We start from the raw sequence: 19,641 nt of genomic DNA, 5'->3' as shown, positions 1-19,641 counted from the left end.
TCTCCTTCAACCTTGACAAACTACATCACTTCAAAGTTTATAGAATATAAGCATTTGATTGTATATAGCTGAACTGTAACCTGGGTCCCAAAGGAGGCAAGAGATCCAGAAAGCTGAGCAAAAACTGGAGAACAGAATTTGTTCGCAGCATCAGCACCGTCTTTTAGGGATGACAAACTCCTGGTCTTATAGATAGTAACCATGGAGAAGTTGTAATAGCTTCTAGGCTCAAGATGTCATCAGGCAGGGGTGGCATTATGGAATTTCCTCAATCTCAGTCTTTTGGAGGAGTGAAAAGTATTCCCTGTCACAACCTTTTGGAGAGATATCAAGAGTTCTAAGACCCAGCATTTCAGAAAGAGAAAGTGCCTGGAAAGCATAAGAATCCTAGAGAGAGGAAGAGGAAATTGTGCATCAAGTGCCTGGACTCAGGTTTCTGGAGAGAAGAGGTAGAATAACGTAGCCTCTACTATCACCATAAATTATTTGGAATACGAATGACTGATAGCTGATTGCACTTACCATGTATCTCAAATGCCTTATTCCTTCTTAGGAAAGTTTTAATCCTTAAGATTGTACTATAACTCTATAACATTATATATGCCCGTAAAGGAAAATAAGATTAGAAAAGAGAATTTGTTGTTGTTTTTTTATGAATTACTACTATCCTTTATGCGGTTTTGCATTTTATTTGGGGGTGAAATAAAGGTTGTCCTGTAACTTAAATATATTAATTGATGAAACTCCATTATCAGTTTGGAAATGTGAATGCTAAGTAAAGACACCTATTGAGAACTAGACACAAGTTATACTTCAAAATTGCCAAAGGTGGGTATGTGCAGACAAGAGACTTTTTTTTCTTTTCTCTTTTGATATGTCCCTAAGATTTTACATGGTCTGTTCAAACCCAGAAACTTGGGCCTCTGAGCCATGAGTAACATAAAGGCATAGGGTTAAGTTGGTGATGGTCCCACCGGTCAGGTCAAATCTGAAATACTGTGTTTGGTTTAGGGTATCATACCATAAGAGGTATCTTAATAAGTTAAAGGATGTCTATCAGAGGAAGGTTTTTAAAATAGCAAAGAGCCTCAAGTCCAGACCATTTTAGGATTTGTTGAAAAAGTCAGGAATGATTAGCTTAAAGAAGACATAACAGGTGTCTTCACTAGAAGGCAGAACCAGGAGCAAAGGTTCAAATGTTGTAAAGAGATGAATTCAAACTTGATAGAAAGAAAAAATAATTACACTTGTCCAGAAGTGGAATGGGTAGCATGGAAGGCAGGGTGTAAGATAATATTTGTAAAGTACTTAATACAGTGCCTGTCACATAGTAGGGACTTAATAAATGTGTATTCCCTCTTTCTCCTTCCCTTATGGGAGGTATTTGAACAAAAGATGGACCACTACTTGTCAGGTGTACTTGATGAGTGATTTTTTTTTACATGAGTAGGACTAGATGGCTACTGAAATTCTGTGATCTATTTCTATGTGATTGACAGATTTGTGCCATATTCATGTATTGTGCAATGCTTGTTTCTCCTATTTTGTCTCCATCCTGCCTATAGCTAAGTCCTATGTTTTAAAAGTATATTGCATTAATGTTACTAAATAATAATGAAATTTATTGATTCATGTATGTGTCCATGTGGTTGATCAGAATGTAACAGGGATGGAACCTATTTTTTTTCTCATTGTCCTACGAATTGTTACACAAGCCTACGATGGACTCAATGTTGAGAAATGCAGTTTGATGGAGACCTTCTACATACTAAACTTGTGGACAGATAGGCAAATGTAAGCTATGATTTTTCTTTGGCAGTTTAAATAGTCCTTACTGGGCATGTTTCAGCTAGTATTTATACAGTCTTTAAGATTTGCAAAATATTTCACATAAATTATCTGATTTTGTTTTATTTTGATTTCTATTCTGCTATCTTTATTTTATAGTTGAATTCATCCCATCCATGTTCATAACAATGACTCAACTTTGTGCTCCCCATCATCCTAAGTTTGTTACAGAACCATGTTGAATCTAATAAGGACACAGGGTCTACCTCTCCTTGGGGTGCAATCTATAGGGCTTTCACTTAAGAGATCAATGGCTGTTTGATCCTGCTGGCACTGAGCTAGAGTGAAGTGAAAGGCTAGAATGAGAATAAACTAGGAATCACAGACTCTCAAAGGGCAGTGAGAGACCAGCTCCAGGGTGCTGAGTGACAGAGGAACTCTATTCATGAGTAAACACTGATGCAAGTCACTAGGTGGCAGACTTGGCTTTGCTCCCTGCTACTGGTCTGCCAAGAGGATTAATGCTAATTTTGTCTCTGCTAAATTTTAAAAAGACCCTCTGACCACATTTTTCCAGGTGGTTTAGTCATTCTGCTCCATGGCTACTGACCTTACCTTTCACACTGGTCTTGGTCACTTGGAAAATACATACTGAGGCAAAAAACAAAACAATTTTATCACTATTCTTGAAAAGATAACTCAGAACATACACCCTTCTAATGACAGCCTGTTAGCCACTTTATTATCTTTGTATATGAAAGATGGAAGAAGACTCGAGTTCAGGTTCTGCCTCTGACACATACTCTGTGTAACCCTGAGCCGTCACTGAAGCTCTCAGTGCCCCCAAGAACTAAGACTATAAATTGCAGGCAAGCAACCCACCTTGCCTCAAAGGGAGTTTCTTCATCTGGCAGTTCCCTAGGACAACGATCACAGGTCTAGTCTCTATCCCTATATGATGAATATCACATTACTACCTTAATTTAGCTGATAATGTGTCCACCTTGTTGATTTTTAAAGCTTTCAAAATAGAAAATTCAAAAATAATTAAATAATGATGCATCTGAATATAGATGCAAGTGATTTATATGTTTGGATGGCAAATAGGAGGAGCCATAGTGCAACTTACTTGAATTCATTAATCAAATTATCTACCAAGGTGCAAATCAGGATGATATAATAGGAAAAACACTGAACCTGAGACTGAGTTGGAGCTCTATCACTTCTATTTGTGTGAGCTTGAGTAAGTCACTTAACTTTGAGAAGTGTGCACTCAATTTACAAAATGGAATAGGAGTACCAGCCCGCCCTTTGGAGGGGTAAATGAGACCTTTTCTCTTTTGACACTATAAACACTATATATACCACAAATCGATATCAGGAATAAAGGAAAAGGCTAGTGTTTTCATGTTCAGATGTAATTCTAAATAGGAATTTGAAAGCAATTGTAGGACATCCTTACTGAAAAAAAAAAAGTGGAAAAAATGTAATGCTTTCCCTCCTAAAATTATCTTCTATTTGCCTATTATGTGTTGTTTGTCATCCAGTATAAAGTTAAGCTCCTTGAAGGAAGAAATTGTTAACTTGTCAAGTATCCCGAGCCTAGCCCAGTGTTGGCATGTAGGTAAGGAGGCAGCAGATGTTCACATTTATAATAAAGACAAATTTGATTACTTCCATTCTTTCATTCCACAAATACTCATTAAGCTTTGCTACATGCAAATCATTGCACTAGGTTATATGGTGGAGCAAATAGATGAAGAAAACCCCTGCCTTCTAAGGGCTGATAATGTTAGTAAAGAGAACAAGGATGTACATAGATAACCGGAGAGAATGTGTTGCAACAGAGACACAAAGTGCTACTGGGATGCTGAGAAGGGACAGAAGGTAGGAAAATCATAAAGGAGGAAGCATTTGAGATGATCTTTGAAATACAGGGTAAAGAAACAATAGGAATACAAAGAAACATTTGAAGACATAATGAACTGACATACTGTTAAGTAATACTAGAAAAAAATATGCACAACTGCAACAATGTAAATAGAAAAATCAAAATACCCTGAAATTGAACTTTGTGTAAATTAGGATGAGAAAATGTATTTCCCTCCCTTTTTGCGGAAGTCAGGGGTACTTCATGGGTTGGAATTTGGCATACACTCTGAGACTTCTTCATGTGTTACTTAGTTTAACTAAACTGCTTTTTCCTTTTATTACTTTATTACAAAGGATGGTTCTCCCAGGAGAGGGATGCATATAAATCTATATGGGAATGCAAGTGATATAAAAATGTTATAAAGAAAAAGTGCATATATATACATACATGTGTATGTATATATATGTGTGTGTGTATAAACATGTGAGATAGAAAAATTTAAGAAAAAGACTTCAGTAAGAATAAATGTAGGGATAAGCAATAAACGTAGTATTCAAGAGAACATGCCCAGATGTGGAGTCAGAAAAATTTTTAAAAAAAAGGGAACACTTGGGGAATAACTATAGTTAGTCAATAAAAGAGTTTCAAGGACAATGATGAGAGTTTCATATGATGCAGACAGGGCATAATAAAGACTTAAAGTCAATGGACTTGATAACTGGTCACTGTTAAAAGCAGAGCCTGGAATGCAAAAGGTTAGAGTAATGGGAAAGAGAAGAAACTTTAAAGTTGTTTGCCAGAAAAAGGAAGTTGAAAGAATGGTAGATGGAAGGTGCAGCTGATTTTCCTAGGATAGGATTCCATCAAGTTTGAGGTTAAAAACAAAAGACAGAATAGAGGGAAGATGCCCAGGAAAGATGCAATAATTGATAGATAAAGTGGGAAGGACGAGAAGAGAAATTTCTTGCTCAGAATAGGAGTGAAGAGAGGACAGGTACAGATACATATGGAGAGGTGAGGAAGTTTAGTGGTCTCAAGTCAGTCTTCCATCAAAAAGCATTAGTAGGGTGAGGTGAGAATGAGAGAGGTCTGAATATGTGAGAAATGTATTAAGTAAACAAGAAATACGTAAAAAGCAGCAGTGTGGGTCCAGGTGAATACATTGTACAAATATACAGTGGTACCAACCAGTTAAGTTTCATGACATTCTTCAGCAACACAAGAACATCCATCCACAAGCAGATTGGAATGATTCCATACTGGCTGAGATAGTCAAGACGCAGCATTAGACTTAGCATTCTAAACAAGAAATAAAGGAACTATTGAAGAGGTTTATTGCAGACAACTTGTTTTCTCAGGCTGAACCCAAGAAATGAACCCAAATTTTCTCCTATTCAATGCATTTTCTAAATAATGAAGAAAGTTGTAATGTAATTTTAAAGAAAATCCAAGATGTGGGAATTTGCTAAAAATTTAAAAATTTTCTATCTTTATGTGAAAATTATGGTGAAGTATGATGGAATGCTGGACTTGGGAGTCAGGAGGTTCTGAGATCAAATCCAATCTCATACCACCTATGCAACCATAGGCAAGTCACTCAAACTAAACCTGAGCTTCCACATCTGTGAAGTGGGGATAATACCACCAATTTCATAGCATTGTTATAAGGATAAAATAAAATATAAATGCAGTTTTGCAAACTGAAAATTCACAAAATTTAATGTTATTACTAATGCTCTCTCCAACATATACTGTAGCAATAAAACTGTCTAAAGTCAACATTGAATATGAACATGAACCAGATAGCTATTGAAAATAATGATGCTGGAACATTACTGGATCTCACGGACAATGGAATATTTATAGCCTGTATCCTCACTTGTAAAATGATGGAGGTTAAAACTGAATAATTTTTGAGGTCCCTTCCAGCTCTGACAGTTTTCTGACTTATAACCAAAAAAAAAGCCCCATGATCCCTTAAAAAATTTACTATTTAATAATAAGGGGGGGATGAAGAAAATGTTGGTGTGAGTTTGGAGGTAGGGGACACAACGTGTCTAAACATATGGGTCATCGATATGCTGTTTGGGTGCTTTTTAAAGTCTTTCTTCACCTGTGTTTCTCTGTCACTAAGCCACAACAAGCATTCCACAGCAGGGTACATAACTTTATTTTTCTAGCATAATAATTTAAAGTATTTACACACTGCACACTCACTCTTTTACACAAATACTTATTAGTATATCCATTAACTACATCTAAAAGTTTCCTGCAAAGTCTTGACACATTGTGAGGGTTTCCAAGCACACAAAGAAATATAAAAGAATTGAAGGCTTCTTAAGGCAGTCACTGGAAGCATCTGTGGAAAATCCGTGTTCCTTCCATGCTTGAGTTCCCCAGGAGACCATTCACCAGCTTCAGACTATCTATCCACATGTTTGGGGTGAAGGGAAACTTTTTTTTGGCTAATGGTGGATTTCAGGAACCAACATGTGCAAGTAACATTTTCTCCAGAAACCCGAGAGAAGGAACAACAGAAAATGAACTTAACCCTCTCCCTAGGGAAGAACTTCTATTTCTGAAACATTGTGATCTGTGGGGCCTAGGATTAGAAAGAAGTGTATAGGTTATTATAGCAAGAAAGGGAATTGGTTAAGTATACTGTGAGAGTTAGGTATTTACACCCAAAGTGTGACTATGCACCTGGAATACAAACCGCTTCCACTTATCTTTTCATGTGAAATACAAGGTTCAGCTTTATCTTTTTCAAATCATTAATAGAGGCACTTTTTTCCTCCCTGAAAAGGACCTAAATGTAGAAAAGTGATGGCACACCTTTCAGTCTAAAAGTCTTCAGGGTCTCATCTAGTGCTTTGAGAAATGGTCTTTCTTCAATTTGATAACAATTTGTGCAAAACCGACGATTAAAAAAAAAAAAAACAAAGAATTTGTTCAAATAGCACTTGATTTGAAGGTAGAGGACCTGGGATCAAATCCCAGGTTCTATTACTTACCTATGTGACTTTGACAAGTCAATTAACTGCAGGATTCTGGTTTCCTTATCTGTAAAACAAGGGAACTGAACTAAATAATTTCTAAGATCCTCTCAAGATTTACTTCCACTGAACTAGCTCTGGAGTATGTGACCCATCCTCTGATACACACTGACTTTGAGACCCTAGGCAAGTTACTTAACCTCCAAGTGCCTCTACACAACTCTCTTAAGACTACAAGTTGCAGAGAAGGTGCTAAACCTGCACTGATAGAGGGAAAGTCCTCATCTGAAAGTTCCCTATACCAATGAAGTCAAAGGTCCAGTCCCTAGTACTGGAGCCGGTGTGAGAGCCAGGATTCTTTCCAACATTTTCCCAGACCTAGCACCAACTTGTTCTCTTAAGCTCTTGGATACATGAATAAACAAGGAGTCAAGGATATCTATCTCATTACAGACCTAAATTAAATCAGCATTTCTCAGTGCAAAGAAGCCTCAAATCACTCAAGATTGTTGCTGTGTTGAACTTCAGCCAGCTTCCTCAGCGAACGAAAGAAGACTTATCATTAGCTATGCTACGTCTACAGGCAAAGTGATGTGGAAGAGGGAGGCAGTTAGTTGACACATAAAAGCTAAGCACAGATTTATATATTGCCAGAATTATCCAAATGTAGTAAAGCTGTCATGGTTCCACCTGGTACAAGAACATAGTTCAAGCTGCAATAAGATGGTCAAAGATTCATTTGACTCTGCTTTTTCTTTTAGGTGGGAGAATGGGGGGAGGGTGACATGGATGAATAAGAATTAGAGCTCTGGCTCCCAGACTTCTGAAAACAACATTGAGTTGGATGGATAAATTGTTACTCTTTAAATTCATTTAGAGGTCTTGAGAGAGAAGCTGATGCCATGACCTGGGCAACAACTATTACTTTACCCAACCACCTCCAATTCACTATGTCAGCATAACAAAGCTTGTGTTGTCATTGCTGCCATGCTCTATTTCTTCTTGGATATATAAACACAGTCCTAACTGGGGAAGGGTGACATGTATGAAAAACTTGGAAAAGAAGAGCAAAAATAAAAGAGGGTAAGAAAGACTACAAGAAACAATATAATGACATGTAGAAAGATGTTCATAGGGGAAAATGTTGATGGTACAATAGGGGACAAACATTTTAACTCAGAGAGAGCTTCTCTTTTCTCTCTAAAGAGTGATCAACAAAAATGTCACCATAAGATTGGCAGTTGGGATCTCTTCCTCAGTAGTTTAAGATAAGCATATATGCTTATCACTGGATGAAAGATGGAGGAAAATAGAAGAATATAGTTTAAAATGACCTAATCAGCTTGATCTATAAAAATAAAGAATGTGATTTTTATGAATCAGAAAATTGAAGTCCTTGGCAACACAGCACTAAGAATCAGGTAAAAAAATAGTAGTAATGAGCATATCTGCATCTTAAGTAGGCCTTCTTCAGAGGGAGTACTGGGTGTGGTATCTGTGTGTATGAACTATACATATTAACCATATACACACATAAATATTTAATATATAAAAAATAAAGTGCTTTCTAACAGGTCCCAATGCAGGGACATTATAAAACATTTCACAAAACTGCAAAGCAAAATTGATACAATCAAAGAATACTACATCCAACATACATGAAAAACAGTCCAACACAATATATACAATCCAGTGGGTGTCCCTGGACAAACATCCCTTCATATACATGGTATATACATATATACTCTCATCTTTTTACTCAATATATTATGACAATATATATTTTAAAACTTTTGTTATAGACAAAAAAAAAAATCCTAAAAAAACGCCACAAGAATCAAGCACACGAGTCTAAGACTGATGGACAAGCTGCTGCTCCCCATCAGGCCCTCAATTCCATTGCTGGGGAAAATGTGCCAGCGTTCCTTTCTAGGGTGCAGTGCCTCCACATCCTCCAAGGCACTATGAGCTGCTGCAGTGAAGTTGGCATCCCCGGTGGTGAGCAGGTCGAAGACACAGGAATGAAAATAGATGTCTTTCACTGGCATCTTCTCATGACATTGAGTTGTGGCAGTCTCCAGTGTATACCCAGGCCAGGCCGCTGCTGAGGCAGCTCGAGGAAGCATCTGCCCCATGATGGCAGATACCTGCCCCTGCCCATCATCAATGCGCTCACTTGAGGGGCAGCCATTCACGCAGAGCTGCAGATCCTGGCTTTCTTCATAAGCCATAGCCAGATTCTTGGGCATGCGGATAGCCAAAGTCAGGTAGCGACCCAACTGCCGCACATACACTGTGGTTCCTATATATCTGGCATGCATCTCCACGTGATGGCCGCTCACCTTCTCCACAATGTGCAAGCTTTTGATATCACCATCCCCACCACTGGTGGAGCCATCAACAAAGGCTGCTGGCAAGTCATCTGTCACGGCCTGGTATACTTTTTGATCGGTACACTCGTGGTGGGATTTGAAGATAATAGTTATCTGTGGAAAGTAGGAAGGAAAGAGTTGTTGTTTTGTTTCTTTAAAGTAGAGAAATATCAGAATCATAATATTTAGGCTACTCAGTAGTCATGGCATTAATGGCAAGGGGTCACACTTATTTGGGAAGAGGGAGTAATAGCTTGGGACACCTTGTGCCTTTGCCTTCAACTCCAAATCAATTACAGAGATCATGCTGGATACTTTTCTGGTGTCATTTTAGGAACCCTCTTTATCCAGAACCAAATTTTAAGGCAAATGCAAGGAACATACCCAAAGGAAGATTTTCTCTTTTTTTTCCAGGATGGAGAGCAACGCTATTATGAAGACTATAATTGCTATAGAATATAATTCAGTAGGTAGCAAACAGAGCAACAAAAATGTGCCAGACTAAAATCTATTCATGGTTCTTTTAGTCAAAACTTAAAAAAAAAAGCATGGTGATGTTATCTACTAGAAAGAATGAACTAATAGGCTCAAAAATTACTGGAGCTCAAACGTACAGCACTCACTTTACCTCAGCCCACCCCCTCTGACCATAGTGTCCCCCTTTTGAGGGACACACTTAGGCTTCTTCCTTCTAAGTCAATCTTTCCTCTATCCCTATCCCACTTGATGCAGCCATGCTTCCTTCCTCTTCCTATTTTCACCCACTTTTTTGTCCCATTTCTAGTTCCCTCCCAAAAAGGCTCTCTAGTCTTCTTAAAATGACAATTAATCTAATAAATTAATTGTGCTAATGAAAGATTTTAGGAGTTCTTCATGACTCTCCTTAGTCCTTAGGCTTCCAGTCAAACCCTCACATTTTAAAGATGAGGACATTGAGCCTACAGAGGTTAAATGACTTACCCACAGGTAACACACAGCTAGTAGCTAGCAGGGCCAGGATTCAAACCTTGGTCCTCTGACTCCAAACCCAGGACCCTTTATACTACACTGGACTAATAAAGACTCATCTCCTTTGAACTACAAAGTAATCAGATCAGATATTACTTTTAGTCATATCCATTGCCAAATGTAAATATTGAGATTAGAAGCTGAGAGCTGAAGTGAGGGAAATCCCAACAACAGTTATCATGCATGTGTTTCTAAGACAAAAGTTACTTAATAGTTGGAAACATTTCCCACCACATTCCAGCAGGGGAAGGTACTGGGCAATTATGTTTCATGCTGGCAAGGGAGAAAGAGCCTGACTTTGTTACAGCAAATGTTCCCCTCAAATATCACCTTTATTCTGGACACTAGCTGGCCCTTTCACTTTCCTGGCAGTATGCCTCTTGGTTTAGCTGCACTACTGCAGAACAAGAGATTACACAGTGAGGAAGAAGATCCACTGGTATCAGCAAATGATTTTTGATAGCATGGACAAGCAACAGGAAGAAAGAAGAGGAACTTTTCCCAATCTGTCTAAAGTCCAGTGACTTCCCTTTGTCGATTATTTCAATTTTTCCTGACACATCTTGTTTGCACTTAGTTGTTTTGATATTACCTCCTCCATTAGATTGTGAGCTCCTTGAGGGTAGGTCTGGATTGTCTTTTGCCTTTATTTGTATTCCCATTGTTTAACACTCAGCCAAGCAATTTAAAGTCAGACAAGATAAAGATCCTAGAATCCTAAATTTGGAGCTAGAAGGGAACTTGGAGGTGATCTAATCCAACACCCTCATTTTACTGATATGAAACCTGAGGCCTAGAAAGTGGCAGAACCAGGATTTGAACTAAGGTCTTCCAATTTCAAATCTAGTGTTATTTTTCTTTTATACCATAAATCAGTTCTGAATAATAAATCAACTCTACTCTGCCAATCTTTAACTTATGAATACTCTATCCTTTCCCACTAACTTTCCCTTTCTTCTGTTAAAGGACATCTGGTCTACTCTCTCATTTTACAGATGAGGAAAACTGAGGCTCAATGATGTTTAAGGAGAAAATTCAAAAGAACAACTGTTGCTGAGGAGGCCTAGACTGACGCAATTCTATGTACTTCGCATACTACAGGTTCTCATCCCTACTGTCAAGCTTGTCTCATTTGCCCAACTTAGTCCACATTTGCTCACAAAATTTAACTTCACATGCTCCCACTGGTGTTGCCTGACTGGAATTTTCCAGACATTTCATTTTGCTTCATTCAGGCACTTATAAAGTCAGATCTGAACCAGCTGCGCCATAGCAGCTGGTTCACAATTCATATCCGCCATCTACAGCTGGGACTGAAAAACACAGCTCAAAAACAATGCACTATGAAAATGCTGGGTTTCCCCACCCCCAATTACCCTGAACCACAATTTCATTTCACTACCAATCTTCTCACATTTCAACACTCTCTAGAGGAACGGGAACAAAGATGATATTTCAGTAAATTGGTTGTACATAGGAACTTCATATGTAAATAAGGTCTGTGGAAGTAGGCATTTTTCAGGTTTACTCAATAGTTTTATTTCATGGTTCTAAATTCAAACAGCCTGACAAGTATGATACCAAGAATATATAATAAGGAGCAACTCAAATCAGTTCTGTACCTGAACAAGTTAGGGGTTAACATAAAAGCCAGAAATCATGGAAGTGGAGTTTTCATATAATAACTACCCTTATTTTCAAGAATTACAACATCAGCACTCAATGATTAAAATGAACATTGCTTCAAAGAGCCAAGCAATTTGTTTTTCTAGTTTACCAAACTCTAAATTTAAACCAGTTTGGCATCATCTCCAGAAATAAGCATTTTGTGCTCACCTTGGGAAAAAGCAAGAGGAAATCATTTGATTGGGACAGAAAGAAAAGCACTGATATCATCCAGATCTCAGTAACAGTTTCCAAGAGAAGCAAACAAGCTTCAGTACAAAACATATGGAACTATTCATTAATCTTAACCAAGAATCTGTTTTATTCATTAACACTCTCATTTCAATCCAGAAATTTAACACACATACACACACACACAAAATTTTATTTATCACTTGCACCTAAAACACTTTATACAGACTCCCACACATCTGTTATGGTGTTCAAAATACTAGGTTTTGTTACTACTCTTCTGTACCAATGAGGGATTCTATTTACCCAAGACAAATTTCTGTCTCTCTTTTCAATTTCATGGGGATAATCTCGACAGGAGAAACTAGTGAGGTTTTCTACTGCATAAGATGATCTCATACAAAACACATGTGTGGAATGATAACCACTCTAGAAAGTGTGTAGAATAACAGATTCCAAAGTGTACTTTGGGATTATTTAGGGGATTCCATCTAGTGCATATCTGCTTATATAAGAGGTTGTGGGATATAAAGAGAAAAAGAGGATAACTAGACATACCAGAAGAGTAAAGACCAAAAATATCATGTCACAGAAAAAAGGTGCTGGCTTTGGAATCAGAGAACCTGGGCATGAATCCAGCAGCTGTCTACCATACCTTTGTGAGAAGGGGTAAGTCTCTTCACGTCTCTAGTTTCTTTATCTATAAAATGGGGTGAGGAAGAATAGAATGGATGACATTCACGTTTCTTTTTTGCTCTAGATCAGAGGTTCCCAAAATTATTTGGCTAGCTCACATTTTAAAAAGTTTCTCAGCGCCCACCTGAAAATCCTCTTTCTTTAACCCTGTAACAGTTTTTTAAATTTGCGTTATTTCAAAAAATATTAAGTATATTTTTAAAAAGTGATGATTTTTAAATTTAATAATTTATTATAAATTTGAAGGCTTTATCCTGCGTTGAAATTTTGATGATGCAATAGCACCACAGAACCATACAGCATCATATTGTAAACAAGTCATTACACACAAATATTCTGATGCATGCTGGACTTCCTTACAATGTGCAACATGTTCCCCTGCCAACACTTGTTTATTAAGACCTAATCAGCAGACTTGACCATTCATCGGTTATAACTTCCATTTTGTGTGTTTATTTGGAAAAGAATATAATCAACTTTAACTCTGTCATACAACATATGAAACATGTATGAACAGTTTTTCATATTTTCTTCTCTTCTTTCTTTATGCATCATCCCTCCACCCCTCACCTTGGATCATTCCAGTGCCCTACAGAGGGCACTAACAGCCACTTTGGGAACCTCTGCTCTAGATCAATGATTTTATAAAATCACATCTTCATTCTGCATCCATTTCAATATGAAAAGATTTGCTTCCTTGTAACATTAAATGGGATGAGATATCAGGAATTTATTTTCTCCTAATTAAGGACAGAAAAATCTATTCATTCTGAATAATTCTTTCCTAAAATATTTAAAAAATTTTAAACTACAATTTTTGTTAAGTAAAACACTTTTATGCTTCCAAGCAGAAGTTATAAAAGCTTGAGTCAAAAGGAACATAATTCTTACAAATTTTAATTAGAAGAATTCCGTGAATCTTTAACATCAGCTATACAGTTTATTTTTTTCTCTATGAACTAATCCATATACTGTAATAACTCAATTTGGCACATCTGCTGTATGCCACACTATTTATTATTGATGAATCCTACTGCTGTGCATTTAAAACATCAATGCCTTTTGTTAAATTTCCCCCACCCCACCCCCTCAACCACCAATCCTTAGACAAACTACTCCACCTCTTCTCATTCATTTTTAATGTTTTCTTCCCCATGATCTTCACCACCCACAAAGCCCATCAGGAAGGGGGGAGGGAGTAGAGATAGTGAAAAAGAGGGGGGTGGAGAGAAAGACAAGAGAAAAAAAGAAGAGGGAGAACAGAGAGGGTAGGGAAGAAAAGAGAACAAGACAGAGACAGAGAGAATACAAATCAAATTCCCCTGAAAAAGCAACAATAATCTAAGGAAATAGAATTTCAGAGATGGAAGGGACCTTGGCAGTGTAGTTTAGTAAAATTCCCATCCAGAAAAGAACTCTAGTTGATACAACTGATAAGTGGTGATCTAGTCTTTACCTCCAGACCTACAAGTGAAGGGATAGCCACTACCTCCCAAGGCAGCCATTTCAGGACTGCTTTAAGTTCCTTGAAGACAGGGGTTGTTCCATTTTTGTCCTAATCTCCAGTGACTAGTAGAATTTTGCACATAGAAACACTTAATAGCAGCTTTTTTTCCGATATCAAGCATAAGGTTGACTGTGTGTAACTTCTATCATGCCCTGATCTAGCTTATTTCACACCCTGACCTGGATTTCATGATCTCTAGAAATTCATCATTCTGCAAGATGAAATCAACTCTGAAACTCACCCCTCAAGTACCCTTGCCAGAGCCTTTTCCTGCCTTTGACCGGAGGACACTGGAAAGCTCTTTCCTAAGGAAAAGGAAAATGACAAATGCTGGAGGGGCTGTCAGAAAACAGGTCCACTAATGCATAGTTGGGGGAACTGTGAACTAGCCCAAACATTCTACAGAACAATTTGGAACTATGCCCCAAAATACATTAAACTGCGTGTTTGAACCAGCAGTACTATTGCTAGTATACCCCAAAGAAATCAAAGAAAAAGGAGAAGGGCCCAACTATACAAAAATATCTTTAAAGCAGCTCTTTTTGTGGTGGCAAAAAATGGAAACGAAAGGGATGACCATGAAGCAGGGAACGGATGAACAAGTGTTGGCAGATAAATGTGGTGTACTATTTAAGTCTAAGAAAGTAAGAAGGGGATGGTTTGAGAAAAATCTGGGAATACTTGTATGAACTAATGCAAAGTGAAATGAGCAAAACCAAGAGAAAAACTTGTACAACAATTGTAATCAACTGTGAAAGACTTCACATCTGATCAACACAATGACCAGCCACAACTCCAAAGAACTCATGATGAGACACACTATATCCAGATAGAGAGCCGATAGAGCCAGAGTACAAACTGAAGCATATTTTCTTTTCTTTTCTTTCTTGTTCTTTGTTCTGGGGGCATGACAAATGCAGGAATTTGTTTTTCATGACTATACATTATTTTAACATGTTTTATTCTTTTGCCTTCTCCATTAATGAGAGAGGTGGGGTTGGGGGAGAGACTTCAGAATGGAAAATAAAATTTAATTACAAAAATGAAAAACTACAGTGATTTCTAGCCCAAGTAAATGCATAATAGTGCAAAGTAACTTCAGGAATATGAGTGCCTGTTAATTTTGGGTGATCATGGAAGATCTTGTGCAGAATTGTACTTCTTAAGAGGAAGAAGTAAAGAGGGAGTACAGAAACATTAAGGTAGGAGACAGAATGTCACTTCTGGGAAACAATTAGTGAACCAGTTTGACTGGAATGGAGACTAAAACATGAATGGTAATATACAACCTACACAGACTGTTGTGAAGAAAGCACTTTGCAAGCATTAAGATGATATATAAAATTGAGTTGCTATTATTATTAACAAAACCTTCAGACTTCTGGCCAAAATAGTTGCCTGAATGGAGGGATACTGCTCAGCTTCCACATACCTACTCTAGCAAAGCCTGGAAACTCAAACCATATTGAAAGATTTTTAAAAAGCCAATAAGAAACTACAGTCAATTTGCTCCATCCCAGAACTGCACAAAAAGTGACCCAGAAAACTGATGGCAGTAAAGCCCAAGAATAAAGCCAATGACAGTCAGGCAAACGACCTCAGACTAGTGAGACCAGAGACAGCCCCATTAAATTTGTAGCCTGGAAGCCCCAGGGAGTGGCAGCAGAGGGCAGCAACCACCACCTAACAGTAGTCCTCAGACCTCCAACACCTTAGACCCAGTGGCTACAAGGTCCCTAATACACTCCACAGTGAAGCTATACATGGACATGAATATTCAATACTCTGAACCTCAAAAATCCATCGGACCTAATCAGCCCAAGAACTCAGGGTGAAACCAAATTAGGCTGAACATAACATTAAAAGTCACAGCAGGAGGCAGAGCCTGGTCACAGCACAAAGTTTCAGTTTGGCAACTAAAGTTGGAAAGGTCAGTAAATCAAAGAATAAAGAAACTAGCATCAATTCCTTTGCCTTTCTAGTCCAGAGATTGCCAAAAAGGAGAAAGTGACTTCTAGCTACAAGTAGTAACTTAAAAAAAAAAAAAGAAAAAAAATTTTATCCTAAGGACTAACTACATAAATACCTATAAAGTGGTAAATCTTACCCAAGAAATCTATTTCCTGAAAACTAGAATAGACCAAACAAAAACTAATGACCCTGACACAGTAAGAAACATTGGAACAAAATCAGAAGACAATCAAAAGTCTCAGCAATAGCACAGTCAAAATTCAATTCTCTTACATTAAGGAAAATATCCTGGAAACATCTAGAAAGTAACAGCAAATACTAAGTAAACAGAGGAAGGATTCACATGTGATCTAGCAGCTTCTACTATTAACTAGAGATCTTGGAATACAAATTCCAAAAGGCAAAAGAGATAAGCTTGCCATCAAGAATAATTTTATCTTGCAAAGCTAAGTAGACTCTTACTGGAACAGAGGGGGAAAATTGGATCTTTAATGGAACTGAGTATTTTTGATGAAAATACTAGAGCTGAGAAATAACTGAAATATAATCACAGAGTCAAGAGAAACCAAGAAAGATAAATTTATTTTGGCATTTGGGAAGGAACTATATGGTGATGTAGTGCTAACATTCTAAAAGAGGGAAAAGAAACAAGAATCCCTTCAGAACTTTAATATTCTCAAAGGGTATTGAGGGAATTGGAGAAAAAAGGCCTGGCTTAGATTAGTTCTGTTCTGAGGGTTTGAAGAGGGAAAAGAAACGAGGAAGAAAGGTTTGGAGCTTGCTGTTTCTCCTAATTGGGATAAGAAAAGCCTACACAAACATGAAGAAGAAATGAGCTCAGAGTGAGGGCAGCAGATGAATCTCACTCTTATCTGAAGTGGAATAAAGGATGGACACACACAGCTTTGTGTGGAAATACATCAAACTCAACAGACAAACCAGGGAGAAGTGGGGGACAGTTATATAGGAGGATAATACTGGAAAGGGAATAATCACAAGCCAAACATACTGAAATCCTGAAGGCAAAATGAAAAGGGGAAAAAAGAAAAGAGAACAAGTAGATTCCAAGGGGATGTCCCTTACATTGCTTATCAGACAACTGAGAATAGTTGAACAAATTGTGGTATGCAAATATAATATGTAACATGAACTTAATATTATTATGCCATAAGAAATGACGAAAAACTATTTCAAAGAATCCCAGGTTGTGTGAGCTGATTCAGAAAAAAGTGAACAAAAGTAGAACAATCTATACAAGTGCAGCTACGACATAAAGAAAAACAACTCTGAAAGACTTAAGGTCTCTAATCAATGCAATAAGCAAGCAGATCTCCAAAGGACCTTTGATGAAGCATGTTAGCTACCTCCTGAAAGAAAACGATGGGCACAAAGTGAAGAAAGAGACATAATTCTGGACATGGTTATTGTGTTCATTGACTTTTTGGTGACTATGCTTATTTATTAAAAGGTTTTTTTTCCTTGCAATTTTTAAATGGGCAAGGGGGGGTTCAGCAAGAGATGTCAATAAAAGAGGCCACTGTAACATTTTAAAATGCAAAAAAGAGAACAAAAGGTAGTTGAGAAGAAAGCACAGACAAGCAGGGCAGTTTTGAAAGTAGTGTACTGTTTATTAATATATGCTTTTTTAAAAAGTGAAGTAGAATAAAATGAAGATTCACGGTTTCATATTTGAAGCCTCTGTGTTCTGCTTCATGAATGGAAATGCTATATCCTTTTTAGTGCTTAAGTTAAGAATTTTTAAAAATTAATTTAAAAAACTTTGAGAACATTCCCCAAAATTTACGATAGCTTGATCATCTTTATGATCACTTTCATCCAGATGAGTTAGAATATGTTTTAGAACTTCACAAATATTGAAAACATAAGATTTTACATTTTAATTTTAGAAAAACAAGTTGCATTGAAACAAATTTCCTGACTTTACAAACCTATACAATGCCAAGAAACCATATGTAAATCAATGAAACAAATACAACTTTATTATCACTATATGGTATGTATGGTGTGATCAAGAGAATGAGAATGAAAGAATGGTTAAGAGATAGAACACTGACCTCAGAGTCAAGAACTTTCATGTCTTGCCTTTGACTTCAGTGAACTATATTACCATAGAAAAGTTACAATCTTTCCTTTCCCTGTCCTTGGCAAATCTCTAAGAGCATGTGGTGATCTGCATTAAAAGAATGAAAAGGGAGCACTTTTGTTGTTCCTAACACTGATGAATCACAGGTCTGAACCAAATACATATAGAGGCCAGAACCAAGATGCAGATGTTTTTTTTAAGCGATCCAGTATTGTATTTCAGAAGTGAATGCTTTAAATCCATTATTATTATTTCTAACTCCTTGTAGGTAATTAAGGTTCAAAATGAGAGTGATTTTATTGCTTTTATAAGTTATCTCCATACGAAGTCTCTCATCCTCTTTTCCCCACTCCTGTGCTACATTTCTTCTCTATCCAAAGAGTAACAAGACTTTGTTTTGCCCTTAGGTGAGTACTACATAACAGGAACAGAGGTGGCTTGGTAGCTAAAGGACCACTTGGCAAACAGGGTGATGTCTACACACAGTTGGAGGCTTTGAAGGTAGTCTAAGCTATTAACATGGAACCCAGCAGTGGAAATCCACTGGTAGAGAATAACCATATTAGAGGCAGGGATAAAATATGCCAATTCCACAAAGTAACTTACAAAACAAGAAAGACTAATTAAATTAGCAACTCTTAAACAAATACTTGTTAAGCACAAATATAACACACGGATAGGTTTTGGGTATACAAAAACGAAACATTAACCAACATTTATCTACTATGTGCCAGGTACTGTACTAGGACTCGGGTATACAAAGAGAAAAATTTAAGTCTCTGCCCTCACAGATGTTATTTCAGGGGAGGCAACATATGTGTGTTCGCATGTATTTATACAGGGTATACAAGGTATTTGAGAAGGAGGGAGAATTAAGTGAGGAGAAGGGGAAGCTATATAGTCAGGAAAGGTTATGTAGCAAGCAGAGCTTGAATTGAATTTTGAAGGAAACAAGGGATTATAAGGCAGAGATGAGAAGGAAGCAAATTCCAGGCACAGGGGGACAACCAGTGCAAGGGCACAAATGTAGGAGGCATAAAGTTACAGGTTACAGACGTAAGGAATCACACGAGCAGTTCTAATGGATCAAAGAGTAGAATAGGAAAGGGAGGTGGGGAAATAGTTGTGAAAGGCTTCTAAAGTCCAACAGAGAAGTTTTTATTTGAGCTTAAAAGCAATAGTCACTGGAGTTCACTGAATAGGTGAATGACACAGACATGGTTCTGGGAAAATAACTTGCCGTTTAAGGTAAGGAATGTTCCATTTGTGTCTTTGTATACACCCACTGCCAAGGAGAATGCATATAATAGGTATCTTATAAATGCTTGTTGAATGATTGATGAAATAGAATAGAGACTTAAGACAGTCCAGGTGAGAGATGATGAGAGCTTGATCCAGTACAGTGAGTGGACAAGAAGATTTAACAAATGAATAGATATCTGCAGTCCTGGATAACTGGAAGCATGGGG

At 37.4% G+C, this 19,641-nt stretch overlaps 1 protein-coding gene across 1 annotated transcript in view; it reads right to left on the bottom strand.

Annotated features, from left to right (window-relative positions):
• Nucleotides 1-5,807: 5,807 nt before the first annotated feature.
• Nucleotides 5,808-19,641, bottom strand: part of RGMB (repulsive guidance molecule BMP co-receptor b) — a 34,408-nt gene continuing 20,574 nt past the window's right edge. The window contains exon 5 of the mRNA XM_072597363.1: nucleotides 5,808-9,143. Coding sequence (XP_072453464.1) covers nucleotides 8,475-9,143 — 669 coding nt within the window. The 3' untranslated portion in view covers nucleotides 5,808-8,474. The remainder of the gene's footprint in view (nucleotides 9,144-19,641) is intronic.

Source organism: Notamacropus eugenii, chromosome 3 (genome assembly GCF_028372415.1).
Source record: "Notamacropus eugenii isolate mMacEug1 chromosome 3, mMacEug1.pri_v2, whole genome shotgun sequence".
In the NCBI taxonomy this organism is placed as follows: Eukaryota; Metazoa; Chordata; class Mammalia; order Diprotodontia; family Macropodidae; genus Notamacropus; species Notamacropus eugenii.
The sequence above is the reverse complement of the archived record's forward strand: the minus strand, read 5'-3'. Positions and strand labels throughout refer to the sequence as shown.